This window comes from Oryzias latipes, chromosome 3 (genome assembly GCF_002234675.1).
Source record: "Oryzias latipes chromosome 3, ASM223467v1".
In the NCBI taxonomy this organism is placed as follows: Eukaryota; Metazoa; Chordata; class Actinopteri; order Beloniformes; family Adrianichthyidae; genus Oryzias; species Oryzias latipes.
Window position 1 is genome coordinate 22,514,335 of NC_019861.2, and position 19,546 is coordinate 22,533,880.

At 38.9% G+C, this 19,546-nt stretch overlaps 3 protein-coding genes across 3 annotated transcripts; 1 reads left to right on the plus strand and 2 right to left on the minus strand.

Annotated features, from left to right (window-relative positions):
- The first annotated feature begins 426 nt into the window (after window positions 1-426).
- On the plus strand, window positions 427-2,270 carry c3h16orf46 (chromosome 3 C16orf46 homolog). The gene is made up of 3 exons (XM_020714660.2): window positions 427-559; window positions 645-871; window positions 1,183-2,270. The coding sequence occupies exons 2-3, from the start codon at window positions 668-670 to the stop codon at window positions 1,900-1,902; spliced, it is 924 nt and encodes a 307-aa protein (XP_020570319.1). The 5' UTR covers window positions 427-559; window positions 645-667; the 3' UTR covers window positions 1,903-2,270.
- Window positions 2,271-3,259: 989 nt separating this feature from the next.
- atmin (ATM interactor) lies at window positions 3,260-10,232 on the minus strand. Its single transcript, XM_004067347.4, has 4 exons — window positions 9,793-10,232; window positions 7,912-8,037; window positions 6,822-7,021; window positions 3,260-6,751 (listed from the first exon to the last, which is right to left on the minus strand). Exons 1-4 carry the CDS (start codon window positions 10,087-10,089, stop codon window positions 4,984-4,986), a joined length of 2,391 nt encoding a protein of 796 aa, XP_004067395.1. The 5' UTR covers window positions 10,090-10,232; the 3' UTR covers window positions 3,260-4,983.
- A 2,227-nt stretch (window positions 10,233-12,459) lies between these two features.
- Window positions 12,460-19,508, minus strand: cenpn (centromere protein N). Its single transcript, XM_004067223.4, has 10 exons — window positions 19,004-19,508; window positions 18,829-18,874; window positions 18,450-18,509; window positions 17,624-17,697; window positions 17,353-17,526; window positions 14,604-14,705; window positions 14,368-14,422; window positions 13,824-13,933; window positions 13,605-13,728; window positions 12,460-13,124 (listed from the first exon to the last, which is right to left on the minus strand). The coding sequence occupies exons 1-10, from the start codon at window positions 19,172-19,174 to the stop codon at window positions 13,003-13,005; spliced, it is 1,038 nt and encodes a 345-aa protein (XP_004067271.1). The 5' UTR covers window positions 19,175-19,508; the 3' UTR covers window positions 12,460-13,002.
- Window positions 19,509-19,546: the final 38 nt, after the last annotated feature.

Sequence of the window (19,546 nt, forward strand, 5' to 3'; positions counted from 1 at the left end):
CACTGCTCCAACCGGGCTTTTTTATTTTTACTCTAGTGATATTTGCTTTTTGAATACGTCAAACTTTATTAGTTTTAATAGCAAATTAAAGGAAATACCAAAGGGGGCGTGGTCAGCTGTGCTGCTTTGTAGCTGTCTACGTGCAGAAGGTAACGTAGGGACAAGCAAAATGGTTCCGCCATCTAGCTCCTTCCTTTCTCCTTACGACACTGTCTTTCTGGCAAGCCTGGCGCCCTAAATGGGCTTAGCAGCCCTGCTTCTGTTGGAGTGTGGGTCACGACATGAACATGTGAGCGTCCACGCACTGTGGGAAAATCACACGCAGCATCACTGCTGCCTGTCGTCACCGGCACAGCTGATCCATGCAGCAGAGACCCACGCTGCCCGCCTACTCTCTATACGTCACACGTGTCACGTGAGTCGCCTGGGGTTACCACGGCAACGGCTTTGCGGCTCAGTCTGAAGGTATCCGCTGCCGCCTCTTCTACACTTCAGGAAAACTTCAAGCGGAGGGAACCACTTAACATGCAACAGGAATTGAATATTACTCCATTTTTTTGTGAGTCAGGACTTTTTGTAATCTTAGAGCAAAGCTTTATGGGAGTTTTCCCGACCAATCAGTGAAGCCCTGATTTCCTTTTTAGTCTAGATTTAGTCACAAACTACCATGCAGATCCAGCCAGGAGATGATCAGGTTGAGGAGATGAGAGCTGATGGACAGCTTTCATCAGAGGAGGACACAGCTGGGCTCCAGACATGCAAGTTGACTCAAAGGAAATATGTTGACGCCCTCCTGGACATCAGTGAAGAGATGAACCTAAGAGACCAAAAGCCATATGAGTATTACTGTTACTCTGGTTGGGAAGATGCTGTAAGTTTCTTCACTTTAGCCGTAAAATGTATTCCAACATCACAGTTAGCAAAGTAAAGTCATGTTTTTGTTAGATGTGCCATATGAATGCCACAACTTATGAGTACCACAGAAGTCTGACATATAAATTCCACCTGTATAAATAAATTTAAGTGGAATAGTTCATGGTAAGAGCATACAGGCAGTAGAGTTGTTTGTTTTCAATCACATTCGTGCTTCTTATTCTGACATGCTTGTGGTTTAATTCAGATGCAGAAAAATACATCTAGAGTTTGACAGTTTTAACTCTATGCTTGTTTTTTTTCAAAAAGGTCTGCGGCTGGGCCAGAGCTGCTCCTCTAAGCTGCATACTTATGAGCCAAAAAAGTCATAAGGATGCTGAAGCTCTTATCCCGTCATCTGTTCACCAAACACCCTCTAGAGAAGAACGCTCGGCCAATGTGGCAGATCTACGTGACAAGTCTCAAGCAGGACTGTATGGCTTAAAGAAAACTGTGATATTATACCCACATGCTGGTGAAGGAACTCACCCAATAGATGCAAGAAAAGTACTTTTTTTGAATGCCCCTCAGAAAAATCTGAATTATTTCTTTGCTAAAAAAAAGCTAGAAGAGGAAAGGATCCTTCAAAAGGGAAGTTTAAGGCCTCACCGCTGGCCCTCCAAATGCTTTGTCTTTGAGAAGAGGCCAGCTAAGCCTCGGCGGCACAACCAAAGACCCCAAAATACAGCTATTCCAATTAGAAACTTCCCATTTCTCCCCGCCATCGAACCTCCACCTGTCAATCAAAACGTTCAGTGTCGTGGTTGCAGAAACTTAAATGTATCAGAGAAACACAATTTTTATGACAAAATGTTTGTGTTTGATAAGAATGAAACAACAGTGGCAAGAACAGACACTGTTACCAAGTCTGAACTTTACAATGCAGCCTTGTTACCAAAGGACAACTCAAGACAGAATGATCCTTATTTATTCCCTGCTTTAATTGGTTCCTTTCCAAAAAAGTATCAAGTACCTGTCTGTCAGTCTTGACAAATGTTACCTTATTATCTTTTTAAGGTCAAAATTATCCTACAAGCTCCTTCACTGTAACAGAAATCTGTGAAATAAAATTGTTTATAAGTCTTTACATGTATTAAAGACAATTTTAGTGTTTTCTTGTTAACATAACTTAGAACATTTAAAAAAATGTCTTGATAAATTGTTTCTTAGTTGTAATAATTTCCTGGCAATAAACCTTTTGGTATTACAAAGGCTATTTCTTTTGTAATAACCGTCGGATTTGTATTGAATATGCATTTGTGGAATGAGTTTATGTGGGTTTGAACCTTTTGACAGTGTAAACCCAGTCTAAAAATGCAGACAGTAGACCTGCTGTGATTTTCTTGAACAGTCGTGTCTGCCACACATGCACCAGAACCTGGACATGTGGAGGAATAATCACATTTAACCACGAGTCCAGGTTCTAATAATGGTTATTTGACTGTAGGGTCTAAGTGTAGAGACTGTTATTTCTTTTGGAAATCCCTATGTAGAAAAAATAGAGAGAAGATTCTCCAAGGTGGAGGGTGTGGCTTAACAGCAAAAAGGCCTCGATTCAAATCCCATGGGATCTGTGTGGAGTTTGCATGTTCTCCCCATGCATGTGTGGGTTTTCTCTGGGCACTCCAGCTTCCTCCCACTGTCCAAAAACATGCTTCATAGGTTAATTGGTGATTCTAAATTGCCTCTAGGTATGCATGTGAGTGTGACCCTTCAACGGACTGACAATCTGTTCAGGGTCTAACTGAAGGGATTCATTGAGTTCTGAAAACGCCAAGTGCTAATCCATTACTTCAGCAGTTTAGGAATGAACACTTCCCTCTGAAATGACAATAGTACCTGCATCCAAAAAGCATGGATTTGGGAATAGATGGAATGACCTGTCAGAGGTCACAACCTTTTCCTATGTTTTGATTCATCTACTGCAACATATTCCACAAACACCTTTCTCACCAATCAGGGATAGCAGTTAAATAACAGGCTTTTCAATAGTTCAATACCGAGAAATATAGTTTTGACAAAGGCTTGCTATTTTTACGATGCTTATTATTCTTTTTATCATTCTTTTTCGTAAAGTCTCCAAGCAATATTTTGTTCTGTTGTATTTTTCATGAAATAAGTCAAAAGTTCAGTAAATTATTTTAATTATTTTGGTCACACTAAAAAGGAATGACTTTTATTATGTCTATGGTCGTTTTACAATATAAATACATTCCTAAAAGATTTGTCTGCATAATCTGGATGCCTATTAAAATGACAAATAGTATATGTGCGTCATTTACAACATTTCTGTTTCAGCTCTACTGTTTAGTATTTATAGGAACAACAAAATAAGTGACACAAGACATTAATATTCTGCAATTTATTAACAGCTGTAGTGAGGACCAACAAATAAAGAAGGCAAGAAATAATTTAAAGGCAACAAAGACAAAATCTACCCAAATGAATATTTTGAAAACATGCATGCATTTGCTTTCATTTTTCATGAATTCCAACAATGTTACACTTTAGTCAAAGCAGCAGCAGACAGTTTTTCCTCTTCTGCTTTTCTGTGGGAGGCAGCTAATGTTGCATAAAAAAGGCAAACTAATCGTGCGAGTCTTGAACACAGAAAATAATGACACTTTAAACAAAGAAGACACACACAGAATTTGGCGTAAGGTGCATGTTTTTCATGGGCACAGCGTTCTTTTCTCTACATTCTTCAGTTGCTGTAAACTTGCAGCATAAATCACCAAGTCCTTTAATGTCTGATACTACATGAGCACAATCTTAAAGACAAAACCCAAACGAGGACATTCCTACATTTCATGCAATCATTACGGAAATGGTTTTTCAGAGTTTGCCAACATGCATTGAGACAACACGGATATTCTTCAAGAATTACAAAACATTTCCAAGACAAAAGTCTGTGTAGAAGAACCAACGAAAATATTCTGATCAAGGCACGGGCAAAGACAAAAGTTACCTTTGATCAATTACAAACAAGACAATTCTGAAGCTGAATCTTTTGTTGAACATTGTACCAGGATGCAACTCAAGTTCAACTAAAGCCAGTTGGCTTCCATTGAAACACTGTTCTCATAAGGAAAACAAAATTCAACAGGACACCTTTCGGATGACTAACATCTAATGAATAAATAAGCCACCTGCTAATCATTGTGCTACAACACAGTAACATTGTTAAATCAAGCTAACGGTGCTGCTGGTGTATACACTTACACTCAGCTTATGAATAAGTCAAGTTGAGGAGAGGCTTGCCCCATTCTGCTCTTGAATTGCTTGAAGCCCGCACACACAGACTTCACAACCACAATGAAGGAAAAAGATGTGCAACAACCAAAAACCTTAGCCTGTGCCACATCTACACATGGATCCCAGAGGTAACAGTTATGAGCAAAAGTCTGCTGTTAGAAGGCCTGCTTTATCTAAGAGACAGCTCGTCTTTTTTAATTTATTTTTAAAGTTGAGCAGTCTATTGTTAAATCTATTGTTAAATCTATTGTTAAGAGTCAGTCATGAAGGGAACAGGTGCTGTGTCTGTGTCCTACGTATTCCTCTCATTTAGAAACTAAATATCCAATATTGCATAGTAAACATGTGCAGACAAGATAACATGAAAAACTATCACATACCGTAACAGTTTGACTAGTTTTCTTTTTTTTTGACAGATAAATACGGCCAAGGAAGTCACTCCATTGATAAGCAGGTCTAACATTTATGAAATGTCATTTACATGACTGCTAGTAAGACTAAACGGTACAAATCAGTCACAGTGGTTATACACTAAAACATTTAGGTTCAAAATAACTGTCCACACACACACAATGTTACTTTATGTGCAATAAATATGTAAACTGTCACAAGAGCGGAGAAATCATGCCCACTGAGCGAATAAAGTGCAGCTGAACGGTCAGGAAAAGCTCTGGGCATTATGGAATGGTTAGAAACATCTTATGGCAGACTTCCTTTTACCAAGACTGTGGTCTTTCATAGCACAGATGAGACCTATCGGTCATCTAAAAGGCAGACTACACTGCAAAGACTCAGAAACCCATATCGGGAGGAATTTCAACTGTTGGGTTTGTCTGGGTGCTGAAAGAGAGCACACAGCTCCTCACATGTCTGAGTTTCTACAGAGCTTAAGTGAGAATCCATGTTCCACGCCATGTCCGCAGACAGGAAGTCGTCCATGACCGTCTGCGTTTCATTGCTGGTCAGAAAGAGGTGTCCTAAGCCTTCTGCCTGCCTGGTTACTGTCTGAGTCTCTGTGCTGTTTAACAGCCTGACATGCTCACCCTGACCTACGTGGGTCTGCAAATGAGTACCTGTTGCAAATGCAGGAAGATCAGTCTGTGTTTCAGTGTCTGAGGACTCTGTGCTAATAGAAAAGCTTGAATGTCGCAAAAGGGTGCTCAAAGGTAAGTTACTTCCAGAATTTAGCAGGAAATTGAGATCAGTCTGAGTCTGAGTGTCGAACAGTTCCAGGTCACTGGCTTGAGGTCGGGTTGATCCATCACTTTGGTCCAACTCATTCATGAGGAAAAAATCCGTCTGTGTTTGAATGTCCAGAGATTCTAGAGGGGAGTCCCCAGACAGCCCGCCGAGTTCGCTCTCTTCCGTTTGTGTATGAATGTGGACAGCATTGAGGAACTCCTCAAAGTCAAACTCTATTCCAGTGTGCTGCTCCTGAACAGAGGAGAGGCCTGAGCCACAGACGGTGGAGGCCTCCGTAAGGGCGTGGTGGCCCGTCATGCTACCAGACAGAATGTTTTCCAGGTCATTTAACAGAGTCATCGTTTGGGTCTGGTTGTCAGCCATGTTGCTTGAGCTAAGCTCTTGCGTCTGCACCCCAAAACTCATGCCGCCCACTGACTTGGAGTCCTGATATATGGTGCTGCCTGATGTCCCCAGGGACTCATCGAGATCTAGGGTTGTTTGGGTGGAAACACTCTGGGAGTCAAAACCCAAGAGGTCAGAGCACATAACAGCCGGGTCTTGAACCTTCTCCTCCAACTGTGGTATAGAAAAGTGTGTCTGTGTCTGCCTGGTTTTGTATGGGAGCATTGTTGAAGACGGAGTCTGAAGAGGGAGTTTGGCTGTCTGACTGTCTGTTTGAGCTCCAATCGAAGACTTGGCTTTGGCTGGAAAGAAGAAGGTCTGAGTTTGAACACTGACTGGCAGGAGAATCTGGGCACTCACACTAATGTCCGTTTGAGAGAAAGATGAAACGGAGGGCTCAACAAGACCACTAAACTCCATTCCTTCCTCACCCTCTGTCGGCATTCTCGACAAGATGGACTTGTCTCTTTGGATGTCGGTGGAAGAGCCCCCTCTTTGCTGTGCAGCCATGCTGCAGGCTAAATCGTTTGCGTTCACAGCTTTCAGATTCACCTGCACCCCTGTACTAATGGGACCTTGGTTAGAGAAGCAAGCTGTCTTGCTTTCCTTAAAAGCACTTTTTGCATTGACATCCTCTGCAGTGTGTGGCAGGAGCTGAAGGGTACTGACAGAACACTGGCTGTCGACGGCAAGAACCACAGACCTCAGAGGGCCACTTTCAGTAGAGGGAACGAGGACAGGCAGGTGAGCCAGCTGCATGACAGGAAAACTGACCAAAGTCATCCTGGGTTTAGGTAGGAGAAACTTCTGAAGGCTTCTATTGGCGGTGGAGCTCTGGTTCAGTGGATCAGGAGTGTGTGCAGTTGAGTCAGTAGGGAGAGTAGTCTCTGCATGCTCTTTCATAGCAGGCACTATGGAGTTGGGAAAATCATTTGTCTTAACCTTTTCAGAGCCACTCAATAATTTCTCCATTTTGCGCTTCTTTACTGGAGGAACTCTGCAAACAAAAATAAGTAAATTAAAAGATAAATAACCACCTAAAACACTGAGGTTTGATGGTGACGTACCTGTGCTCTGACGGAATTTCATGACCTGTCCTGTAAATGTGGGACAGTAAAGCTGCCCTGCTAGCATAAGGGCAGCCACATGTACACTGGTAGGTCTTCCCACAGTCTTCTATGTGTCTTTTCAAGTCCCATTCTGTGCTGTAGCCATTACTGCACTTGGAACACTTGTGCTTTTTTTCGGCGTGCATCTTCATGTAGTGCTATAACACAGATCAAACCACAGTAATTAAGTAAACTAACATTAGCCCTTTTTCTTACGACGGCTGAGTTCCTTAAGAACAACCCATAGTTGTTACCACCAACCCATAGTTCTACTCAATAATCTCAGAGATGGTGTCTTCTAGTTGAGCCATGTGCTCTGACACACATCAGAGCTGCTAAGGAGAAGCTAAAAACATGACAAACCCACTTAAAAAGTTGACCTGGCCTTAAAAAAATCTATCGATCCCAAGCAGATTGAACACCTGCGGGATGCGACGGGAAAAAGCCGTATCCACGGAGAACCCAACGCGCAAACTGCAGTCACCCCCCCGTCAAGACCTTTTGGCTTCTCGAGCGGGACCTGCGTGATATTAGATAGGTGAGTTTAATGTCATGGTTTTCTGCTGTTTTCTCTATTAAATAAACAAACACTGACACAACAAATGAAGGACCCAACCACAGTTATATTGTCAAATAGATTTGGATTTTTTGCGAACAACAGCCTTTAACAAAGGAAAGAAGAAACGTAAATGGTAAATGTTACATAACAGCAATTCATCTATAATTAACTGACAAAATGTTAAAGATATCCAATCTACATCTGGATAGAAAGGCTATTCACACTGTCAGAATTATATGTATGCTAATTCTGATACTAGAAATTAGATGAGAGAACATCAATGCATGTTGTTGTTATATAACATGGTGACAACAGAAGGTGCGTGCAATTCTGAGAATTATGTATGACTTATTAGGTAACATTTTTATTCCGTCGTTACAGAAACCATTTTCCGGAGACAACAATTCTCAGCTCTGACCAAAAGCTTCAACTTTCAGTTGTCTCTGTATAAGAACATCAAGAACAGCAGATAAATGAGAATTTACTAACTTGCTTAACAAGGGAGAACTGGGAGAAGGGTCTGTTAGGTCCTCTTGGACAACCTTCCACAGGACAACAGTAAACTTTCTGAGAGGCCTTCATGTCCTTTCGGACTGTAGGATTGATGATGCCATCCTGAAACACACCAACAGAAACAACAGATGAGAAAAACAGCACAATAACCATAGCTTGCACTTTCTCCTAATAGAAAACTGGGCAGAGAAGGTTTCCCAAAAATCTTATTAAAAAAACAAAAAAAAACAAATTTTTTAGTCAGCTAATTAGTCTAAACTCCTATCTTTAATCTAACGGAGTATTAAGAATCCACACCATTACAAATAAACAGCCTGGATCTAAGCTGGCATTTATAAAGCTTAACCTTAACATAAGTAAGAACAAAGCATACGGTACTCAAATAGCTGCAGACTGCCTCATATAGACACAAACTGGAGTCATTTGTCATCAGACAGTTAATAGGGAAAAGACGTTCCGATTCACCGTCCTGCCCCAGCAGGGTCAGAACAGTTTTGCAAAGACTTGAGATTGATCTTCTCTGTGGGACTGAGCGGCGGATAAATGACATCAACAGTCGCTAAAGTTCTACTCTTCTTGTCGCTAAGTGTAATAGATTGAGAGGCACAAAGCTGCCTTGCTTTGTGCCAAGCCAAACGGCCACATTAGCTCCAAAGGAGGTTGAACCGAGTCCCCTAAGAAAAATAAGAAAATTCTACTGATATATAGATGTTTTTTTTTAAAGAGAGAAACCCAATATTTCATCAGAGATATTGTCAATATGTGACCTAATGATACTTTTTGTGAGAGTAATGAAGCTAAAATATTTATGCAGAACAATCAGAATGCCAATTCTAGAAAAATTTTAACACATGTAAGCTCCTAACAGTATAAACAACGGCGAATTCTTCTCAGTTTTTTCAACAGTTAAAACATGTTTGGCAGATGGGCAAGTGTCTAAGATCAGAAATAGCACTTTCTTTGAATACTCTTCCACTTTTCCCTCTTTGACCATCAACAACCTGTTCTTATTCTTACTCACAGTCGCTTCTGTCATTTAAAGAACTCAGTATGTTATAGGATAACACTGAGTGACCTTAAGAAAGAACACATATTCAATAAGGAAGGACATTGACTCAAAACATCCCACAAGAAAACTCAGTCCAGCAAAAAGAGAGAATGTAAACCTTTGGGAGAAACGCAATGAATACTTTCCTTGTTAACTACTAGTCAATAATAATAATAATAATAATAATAATAATAATAAAACTGCATGTACGTACATACATCCACCACAACTTACAAATCACAGTCGTTCATTCATTTGTTGCTTAAATTATCCTAAACATGATAAATAGCTTCACTCTTTGCTGTTGCAGTGATGCACTATTTCTTTGAGTTTAACCAGCAACAATGTCCGTTGGTTTTTAGTGGCATAAATTAAATGTATTTGAATAATTTATAAAGCTAATAAACATTACAGTAAAAATGGAAAAACTTGCATTTCCAATGTCATCTGTTTTGTTGTTGGCGTAATTATATTATCTTAACTCTTTGCATCTAAATTATAACTGGAAATGAAGTCAAACATTAGATTTAGGAACTGACAGCGCGTTTTGCTAACCCTTTAAGCTAGCTAGCTAGCTAGTTTTAACTAACAGTTAACTAGCATAAGCTTAAAATTAATGCATTCCCTTTAAACAAATGCTAACTACAATGCCTTGTTTCTGTTTGCTACATCACTCCTGCTATAAGCGCTAGCTATGAGTTTGAATGACTTGCGTTTTTATTAGTTGGCAGGTAAAGTCAGCAGTAATTAGCTCAGCCGGCCATTGGTTCCACGCATGCTAACTAAGTGTTCGTGATCAGAGTGATTACCTTTATTCTGTGCGATTTAACAAGATGCATGTTCAATGCAGGTGTGTTGGGAAGAATCTTCCCGCATCCTTCCACTGTGCAGAGGATGTTTTTCCTCACTTCTTTGGTCAGCTCACTGATGGTGGGTTTTATAATTTCGCGACATAGCGGCAGGGAATCCTCTTCGCTTTTGAGAGCGTCTGTCGTCGTGGAATCGCTGTAATTCTTCTTGTTTATCGCAGAAGCGGCCATGTTTGTGTTAGAGATCCACGCTGTGTTTGCCGGAGCTTCAGCTGCAGCTAAGAATGAACACTCCATACACTGAACATAACACAGACATAACGAACGCCCCTCCACTCTGTCCGAAAGGCTTTCTCACCTCCACGTCATATCCAGGATAACGTTCTGACTTCCGCTTTACAAAATAAAATGCAATTCATTTTTAAAAGCATCTTGGCGGATATTTGTGCAGTGTACGAACATTTGAAATATTTTTATTTTTTGAACTTTAAACATACACATAACTACACACAAAAAAAGAGAGAAAAATAAAATAAATAAATAAAACAAAATATATAGAATTGTAGTTTAGGGATTGTGATACAGCATGTGATGGAGTCATGGACATTTGAAATATGACGACGAGTTTTTTCTCGTCATGACGAGATTAATGTCACCATGATAAGAAAAAACTCGGCACAAAGTTTCGAGAAAAAACTCGTGTCGAGATAAAAGTCGAAATAAAGTTTCGTAAATTTAGGAGATAAAAAAGTCGTAAATTTACGAGTTTTTAATCTCATACATTAACAAGGAGAAAACACCGAAGTTTTCTGTTTATCGGAGCCTAGCTTGAAGATGAAATATGTAGAGCCTTTTGTGAAGCTTTGTTTCAGGATTATTATAGGTTTAAAACAAAGAGATTCTGAACCTTTTGGCGACTCAAAATCAGATTATTGTCAGTGGAGCCGGCTTTCCGGGGTTCGGTGTCAGTAAAGCGGACTTTCATATGTAAAATAAGGAGCTCAGAGACACGATTGGGTGTAGAGGACCGCTGCAGACTTTTATTCTCCTTTTCATTCACATAACCTGAAGTTCATCTCACCTTACGTCATGAACCTGTCATCCGAACACCAATGCGGAAGTAAACGGTGTTACATACGCCACCTCCTGCAGATGAAGCGTCCTGTTTCAGCATAAAACAACAAAGTTGAATGAAAATTGTAGTAGCTTGTGGGAAGGAATGACAGGCTCGTTGTTTTCTTCAAGTGTAACTTTATTCTCCAACCATAGCCGGCTCGCGCCGTGTACAACCTGCTGGCAGCTCCCCGTCCAGCTTCACCCCTGAAATCCCGGGGTGGCTCAATACTGCCCCCTCGCGGCCTGAACGGCAACAGCTCCTGTGGCTATTCAACAAAAATAGTCCGTTATATTAGCATTATTGAAAAAACCCAAAAAAGTGCTCCTCCTTTTGACGGAAGCGTCACATAGGCGTAGTGGTCTTTGGTGGAGGAAGAAAGGATTGAAGTGGACAGCTGCAGGGATACCGACGGCTTCATCGGGCTGCAGAGATCCTGCAAAACCACCCATCAATAAATAAAACTTTAATAAATCAAACAAATGAGCTTCCAGACATTTGGAACGTTATCAATAAACATTCAGATCACCTGTTCCACCAAGTTTAGTCGGTCTGCTCTGTTGCTGCGCGTCATTCACCTGCTGCTCCGCATGCTCACTTCCACTTTAATCTCGTAAATTTATTTACGAGCTAAAATTTTGTCAATTTGAGTTTTTCTCCTAAATTTACGAGTTTTTATCTCTTAAATTAACGAGATAACATAACACTGAATACTCCTGAAAGACTGGCAAGATTGCGACTTTAACCTCGAAACTTTATTTCGACTTATCTCGACACGAGTTTTTTCTCGAAACTTTGTGTCGAGTTTTTTCTTGTAATGGCGACATTAATCTCGTCATGACGAGAAAATTTTTTTTTTCCCTCACCGTGGCCCTAAAACTCCGTCGTAGAAATATTGTAGCTGGGACTAAAAAAAAATAAAATAAAACTGATATATATATGATAATGGAAGCAAGCGTGGAAAGTTCATATAGTTAAAAAAAACTATTTGTTTTTACATCAGCAATGATTTATTTTTTTTAAATTATTTTTTTATTTGCCAGGGATTGAAAGGCAATGAATCTTATTTAAAATAAGGTTTCCAATTCCCAAAATGTAAATTACAAGTTTTCTAAAACAGTTTTCATATGGAATTTTGACAATCATGTTGTATTGAAAATTAGTTTAGTTTGTAACTTATAAATCAAAATAAAATGAATTCAGTAATTATTGTACCATGCCTCTATTACAAATCAAAAATCAAAGAATTTGGCAACACTCTGCGAATCCACTTGCAGAAGTTAGGGTTATATTCACAATCAATGCAGTATTTCTATAAATAAACACATATGAGAATTTGTTTCCTATTATTTATAGCTAAAGTATGACATTTTACTGTATGAAAACTTTTCAAATTTTAAACTTTTTATTAAATTTGTATTCTGGTTTTTCATTGCCTTTAAGCTGGTTCTGATTTGACCCCATAGACTAACCACTATAATGTAATTTGAGAATTTAGACTCATAACCACATGCTTATCACTCGAATCATATCAATACACAGTTTATTTCTAAAGAATAAAAAACTTTATTATGAAGAGCAACTCACAAATGCAAATAATTACAGAGGAAAAAAGTTGAAACTAGTTTACAAAGGCAAAAAAAAATAGCTAAACAGTCGTGGTTTGTTAATGTGTTCATTTTCCCAGTTGTAGTAACCATTGTCAGTTTTGACCATCTAAATTGGTTTTTAATTCATAAGAACATCATCACATAACTAAAAGAGATCATTCTTTTAGTTGTCTTAAATGTCTTAAATTTTCAATTACATTTCCAACTAAAACGGTTACTAGTTTGTGTTTATTTTGCCTGCATGTTCACTTGAGGCAAATTTGGAAAGGGTAGAAATTGCAAGTTTTTTGTTCCCTTTTTTGGTCACATTATTATATTATATATATTAGCACATTTTTGTATCAAGTGCTAATATGTCAAATTGTTTGATTGTTATTGACTGATGTGTTTGTTTTTACTGTTTTGGGATTTTTGACCCATTTTATTTCTAGTACTTATTCAATGAAATTAAAAGCAGATTAGTTTCTTTTTCTGATCTTTAATCCATCAGTTTTGTGTTTGATGACCTTGTGAAGATGGGCCAGGAGTATTGTCAGTGACAACAAAGTAATTTCTTCCTTTTAATGGGATCGATGACAGCAGGGGTGTAACAGGGGCCGAGGCAATGCCTGCAAAAGAAGAGAGGCCACAAACTGGTAAAACCAACAAAGACATCAACACTGGTTACATTTTCTCCAGAAAAACTGTTTAAGCTCACAAAACTTAGAAGATAACAGAAAGTGGTTTGCTAAAATCCCGTTTATGCCATATTAAACATATTTGGAATGATGCTTGTTTATAAAAATACCAGTAGGTAATAGTAGTTTTTTTCTTTAGCAGTGGTCTCAAACTCTGGTCCTTGACGCTTCTGTTGTGTTAGCTTTCCAGTTTCCCCATCCTTAGTTCCTGATTATCTTTAGACCCTTTGATCAGTCAATCTCAAGATCCAGGTAATCAGCAATAACTAGAAAAAGTACTCTACTGCCCTCTTGTGGGCACGTTTGAAGCCGCAATTGGTCCACATGTTGAAATCCTGACTGTTGAAATGGTATTTACTTTATTGGAAATGAAAAGCTCCACTGTTGGTGTAGAAAATGAAATCTTGGTACCTGAAGATGCACAGGACCGGAGCGACTCGAGAAGGTCGATACTTGAAAATTTCACAACACATTTGAATGTTTCTTCCCGCTCCGTCATGGTCCTGTTGTTTGGGTCTCTGAATTTAGTGTCCAACTGAAGAAAACAAAGATTAAAACACAGTTTAAATATTTACACAATACAAGTTACTGAAAATAACTGGATTATGGGTATTAAGACCATCAGAAGACCATATAAACTGCAGACTGTAGTTGAGGTAACATCCCATCTCCAAAAGCCTGGTGAGCCATGTGTCGCCTGTGTGCAGCGACGCCGCCTTGTTCTTTTTCAATGTGCTGGTCTGTGCACACAAGGTAAGAATTTAATCACCACAAAAATTCCTATATGGAAATACACAAACAAATTACACAAATACATATACATTTACACAAGAAGAGCACACAATTATGAAAAAAAATTAAAAAGTGACTTCAAATGGTGAATGGCATATACTTGTCTAGCGCTTTTCTACCTTCCTTGAAGGCCCAAAGCGCTTTACAGTCATGGACCCATTCACACACACATTCACACACTGCTGCCGAACACTAGCGCCAATGTTCCAGAGGCAAGTTGGGGTTTAGTTGCCTAAGGTCACTTCAACATATGGGCGGGCAAGGCGGGAATCGAACATGCACATATTCTGATCAGGGGTCGACCACTGCACCACGGCCACCCTGCACCACATTTACACAGCTGTATAAGACTTTTAGGAATAAAACTATACATAAAACATACTTAATACAGGTTGATCCTCTTCCTCGGGAGGACTGCGATACTTTGTGGGAAACACCTGCAAAACAAACAAACAATAACATAAATACAAAAGCAAACTGACAAGAAAACATGTATGTTAAAAGCATGAACTCTTACAAAAGTGGACTGAACTGAACTGCAGAAAGTTTGAGAGGGCAGAAGCAAACCTGTGGATTATTCTGCATTGTTTCTAAGGAAAGGGAACACAGGAATCTTACTTGTTGGTACTGCCTCATGAGTAAGTCTCTGATGGAAGTAAGATTCCTTCCACTGAGGTTAGCCTCCTTAACTCCTTGATGTCTCGTAGCCAGAGTCAAAGCCTGAAAATACAACTTTTTTCTTAGATTAAGAGTTTCAAAAAAAAAAGAAAAAAGTTATGTCACATAAATTATGTTTTCCAAAATAAGTCATGCATAAAAAACCAAAACACTCTGATCATCTTTTGTAAAAGCGTTCTCAGTGGTCTATTAATAAGGATTATGCAGTTTTTAGCCAAAATTCAAAATCCTGTATAGTTTTCTAGGTCATAGTTTCTGCAGAGCAGCTGTAGTGCATTAGAAACGTGCCTCTAAGTTGTGGGCGGGACTGTGTATTTCCTGCATCACAAATAAGCTCATTTTCAAACAGCATTTTTTCATCTGCTCCTGATTCTCAACGATTTGAATGAAGAAATACTCCAAAACGCAATTTTAAACTTGAATTCTAACTACATGTTCTCCATCATCAGAAAAAGGCTAAAAGAACATATTTAGAAAACAACATTTTCATCTTAGTGGGTCTTAACGGATGTCAGGGACAGCTCCAAAGACTTCATGAAGCATCATGAAGAGCCCACAAGGAAAGCAGAAAGACAGATCCTAATCACAAACTCTGACATTAACAGCAGAAGCTTCCATGCAAGTCACCGAGCTATTGAAAAATACTAAATCAACAACCCTTTCCAAATAACTGGCTAAAGGCAGAAAAGGGCTTCAGGGCATCAGTGACCACCTTCCAATAAGAGCAAACTATGAAAGTGTTTGTAGAGAAATCAAAGAAAAAAGGCAAATAGTTCACAGAAGAAAACTAACAGAGGAGTCAATAAATGCATTTTAAATCAGAACTACAAGCACAAAGATGGAAAACCTTTTATGAAAGCAACGATCTCAACTCGGCTTGTGAAAAATATATGAAGAGGTTTATATCAATATAGGACAAAAACTGCCCATTTACAAAAAAGAAAACAATATGAGAAAAATCCATGGATAACAACTGGACTGAGAAACGCATGACAAAAAAAAAAGAACTACAAACAATTCTTAGAAAATGCAACGGTTGAAGCGAAGCAGCGATACAAAAAAATATAAAAACAAATTAACCAGTATCATGAGAACATGCAAATAAAATACTATTGTAAGAAAATATTAGAAAAAAGTAAATCAAAAACTCAACAGAGTTAGAAAGTATTGAACAGTGTCAATAGTGCTAAATTTAACCTGTGGAGTACCACAAGGGTCAGTATTAGGTCCAAAACTTTATCCTATTTCTAAATGACATACCGGTACACATGGTGTCAAATACACTCAAATACTTTTAATATGCCGATGACACAAGTATAGTTCTACAGGGGAGAATCTCAGGGAAGTTGTAAAAATAGTGCTTACAGAGTTAGAAAAAACTAAAACAATGGTTCGACATGAATAAACTTGCTCAATGTCAAAACTAAATTCATGATTTTTGGAAATCTCCACATTCCTGCAGACGTAGAAATAAAAGTTGCCATTGATAATCATGTTTTGGAAAGAGTGACTGAAATTTAGGACCACAAAATAAGCTGGAAGCCACAAATAAACTAAGTCAGAGCTACACTCATTCACAGAGCACATTCACTAATATATTCATCAATAATACTACCATATTTACAGTACAACGTAGAAGTTTGGGGAAATACTTATAAAACAAATCTACAGTCTTTCTATATCTTAAAATACATATCCATTGGAATAGTTCATTGTGTGGATTATGGGATACATACAAATGCACTATTGTTAAAGTCGCTTTATTGAAGTTTTGGGAACTAGTGAAACTTAAAACAGCACTCATCATCTTTGAAACCAAAAATAACTTACTTCCAGTAAACATACAAGAAATGTTCAAGGACAGAGATGAGGGTTACGAGTTAAGAAATCAACTGAACTTCAAAAAGGTAGTGCATTCATACAAAAATCTGCTTATCAATTTGTGGTGCGAATGTATAGAATGGGTTGGATGAAGGTTTAAAACAAAGCAAAAGTTTACCTGCATCCAAAAAAAAAAAATCTACAAAATATCACTGATTAATTTTTACAAGTCTAAAATGATCAATAAAAAGAGAAGCAAATGTCTCTTCTGCAGAGGTGCTAAACAGGTCATTTGAATGTTTTGAGGGAAAGAAAACTGGAAATAGAAATACGCAGAACCTACGGTGTTGTAAAATGGGGAGGATCATACAAGATTTCTCTTCTACCCACTCCTTTTCAATCGCACTGTTTTGTTTTATCTATTTTTAACTATTGTTTTTCATTAAGTGTTTCAAATAAAATTATAAAAATAAAAGTAAAAAAACCAAACATCTTGGAAAGACTGATAAGAGCCAGAGCTTCCAACTCCACCGAACAAGACTAAAGAGAAGAGCTGGACAAAACGTGGATGGTGAACGCAACTGTGGTCCTGACGGTAACACCGGGATGTGATGCTGCAACTGAGAGAATGGCTACAGGAGATTCCAGAAAAGATACAGTCAGTCCTACAAAAAAACTGAGATATTGTGCAAGACCAACAAGCTCCCGGGCCTCTAGTAGAGGATTTCATCTTGAAAACAAATCAGATTACTCACAGAGCAAATGGGGAATCTTTTTAAACAATACACCCGAACATAAAACCAAAATGCTCTTGCCTTCCACATGTAAGCAGACACGCACATATAGAAGAGTAGGCTTTTTTTCTCACCTGAGATAAGAGAGGCTTCAGCTTTGAGGTCAGATTCCTTACAAAGACATATGGCGTTTGAAGGTAGTGAACGACATATGTTGGTTTCAGGTGATTGGGTTTAGAAAAGCTGCTCCCCAATGCAATTCGAATCCATACAGCTTCATCTGTGTGCTTCTTTATTTTCACAGACATCTTAGATGGAGTGACAGAGAGGGGGTTAAACACCAACATTGTAACCTTTCATTAAAGGTTTAGCTACATTAAAAGGAAAAAAAAATGGCAGACTTACTTGTCTTAGAAGCTCACTGAGGTGGCATTTGAATTGCTGCTTGAACTGTGTCAGCTCTACGGACTGAGCATCATCTAGAAAACAGAGGAAAAGGTAAATGAGACAGGAAGTGGAAACCACTATTGGTCTATGTGGGGAAAAAATCTCAATGTTGTCATTAAAAGGAAGAAATAATAAACAGTATTTAAATGGACTATCATAAAAGGTAAAAGGCACTGGGATGGTTTGGACATGTTGAAAGAATGGATCGGGAGCGATTGGTGAAAAAGGTGTATGAATCTGATGTGAGTGGAGTGAGAATGAGAGGAAGACCGCGAATGGGATGGACAGAGGGGGTAAAAAGAGCTCTAAATGCAAGAGGGATGACTGTGGTGCAGGGGAGAGAGGCTGCTCAGGACAGGGATGGGTGGAGAGAGTTTGTGTATGAATGAATGGATGGGTGTGGTAGAGGTCTGGGCTTGGGATGAAGAGGCAAGGGGAAACCAGTCTTGGCTGAGGCAATGCTGTGGAGGTGCCCACACTGGGCTGTGCAGCTGACCCTGGTGCAGTGTGGTGTGGCTTAGACCAGACCTTAGACCAGTCACATACACACACACACTGAAGGAGGAGGGTTTGGGGAAGAGCAGGAGGGCAGTAAGAATGGGTGCCCTGTCTAGGCTACCCCACTTTGGTGGGACACAGCCTGGGTATATAAATAGATAGATCATAAAGGTAAACAAATTACATAAAAAAGAGAGAAAATCCCAGCCAAGGAAGTTATGCAGAAGAAGTTATGTTCAAGATCCCCAGAGATCAGGGACAACAACCAAACTGCGGTCTAACATACTCTCTGGTTCCAAGAGCTGAAAGGTGTACCACATCCCCTGATTTGGATTCTCCATGGCATCTAGAACAGACAAGAACACAATTACACATTAGACTAGAACAATACTGTTGTTAATCCAGCTTTTGCAGACAGAAGTGTAGTTAATGCCGTACATTTAATTAAGACGTAAAGCTATAATAGATGTTTAAAAAAAAAAAAAAAAAAAAAAAAAAGGAAGACAGAAATAGAGGAAAGAAGTGTTACATTACAGACATTTAATTAAGAATGAAAAGGATGGTCAACTTTAAATAAAGATAGTAATGATGAAAACAACCAGGAAGTGTCCCCCCCCCCCCCCAGTTCTCGTTAAAACAAACAAATAATAATAATATATACTTACGGATCATCTCCAGTTCTGCTAAATGTGTCAAAGTCAATTTATTTTCCTGAGGGAAAAAAAAGATGAAAAAATGTTAAAACGTCAACATAGTATTAAAAAAGACATGGCACAATTTACTATTGATTTGTGATACAAAAATATAACATTATTCATTATAACAAAAAATAGCATGCACCTCGCAGACAGACAGCAGTTTCTGTGTTAACGCCCATTTTGACTGAGTAAAATCCATAGCTTGCCGCTGTTCAACCGTCAGACGACCCCACTTGTCCAGTGTTGCTTTAAGCATTTGAGTCGGTATCCGTCGCACAAGACGCTGCAACAGCAATTTAGAAGTGTCGTCCATGGTTTTCCAGCGAAGTAATTTAACTCTCCTGAAGTTTAACCCGCTTTCTAATTTGACTGAGCACAAGGGAGCAACTAAACAAACCGCGTCTAAGACGCAAGACAAATCGACCAATCAGGTATCAGCACATTGCTTTGTGTGTGCTCTTTACTGCCCTCTGCTGTGCCGGAGTAAACGGGAACGGATGAGTAAAACGGAAACGTAAAACGGAGTAAAACGGAACGGAAGATTAAAAATATACCCGAGTTTAATACAAAACGCATTAGTTGTTGAATGAATCTGTAGACGAAATAAAAAAAATTACGGCACAGATAAAAGAAAAGCAGATATGAAAAACCATCTTTTTTAAACTTCCGGTCTTTAAGTCCCGCC

Bases quoted from the DNA above. Each gene is read 5' to 3' on its own strand.
- atmin (XM_004067347.4), bottom strand. From the start codon at position 10,089: ATGGAGTGTTCATTCTTAGCTGCAGCTGAAGCTCCGGCAAACACAGCG. The intron at 8,038-9,792 runs GTAATCACTCTG...GGTGTGTTTCAG, and splicing joins TTAAATCGCACAGAATAAAG to GATGGCATCATCAATCCTAC. The intron at 7,022-7,911 runs GTTAGTAAATTC...TCTGTGTTATAG, and splicing joins AGTTCTCCCTTGTTAAGCAA to CACTACATGAAGATGCACGC.
- c3h16orf46 (XM_020714660.2), top strand. From the start codon at position 668: ATGCAGATCCAGCCAGGAGATGATCAGGTTGAGGAGATGAGAGCTGAT. The intron at 872-1,182 runs GTAAGTTTCTTC...TTTTTCAAAAAG, and splicing joins ACTCTGGTTGGGAAGATGCT to GTCTGCGGCTGGGCCAGAGC.
- cenpn (XM_004067223.4), bottom strand. From the start codon at position 19,174: ATGGACGACACTTCTAAATTGCTGTTGCAGCGTCTTGTGCGACGGATA. The intron at 17,527-17,623 runs GTAAGTCTGCCA...ACTCCATCTAAG, and splicing joins TCAGTGAGCTTCTAAGACAA to ATGTCTGTGAAAATAAAGAA. The intron at 13,934-14,367 runs GTATGTTTTATG...TTGTGTGCACAG, and splicing joins AGAGGATCAACCTGTATTAA to ACCAGCACATTGAAAAAGAA.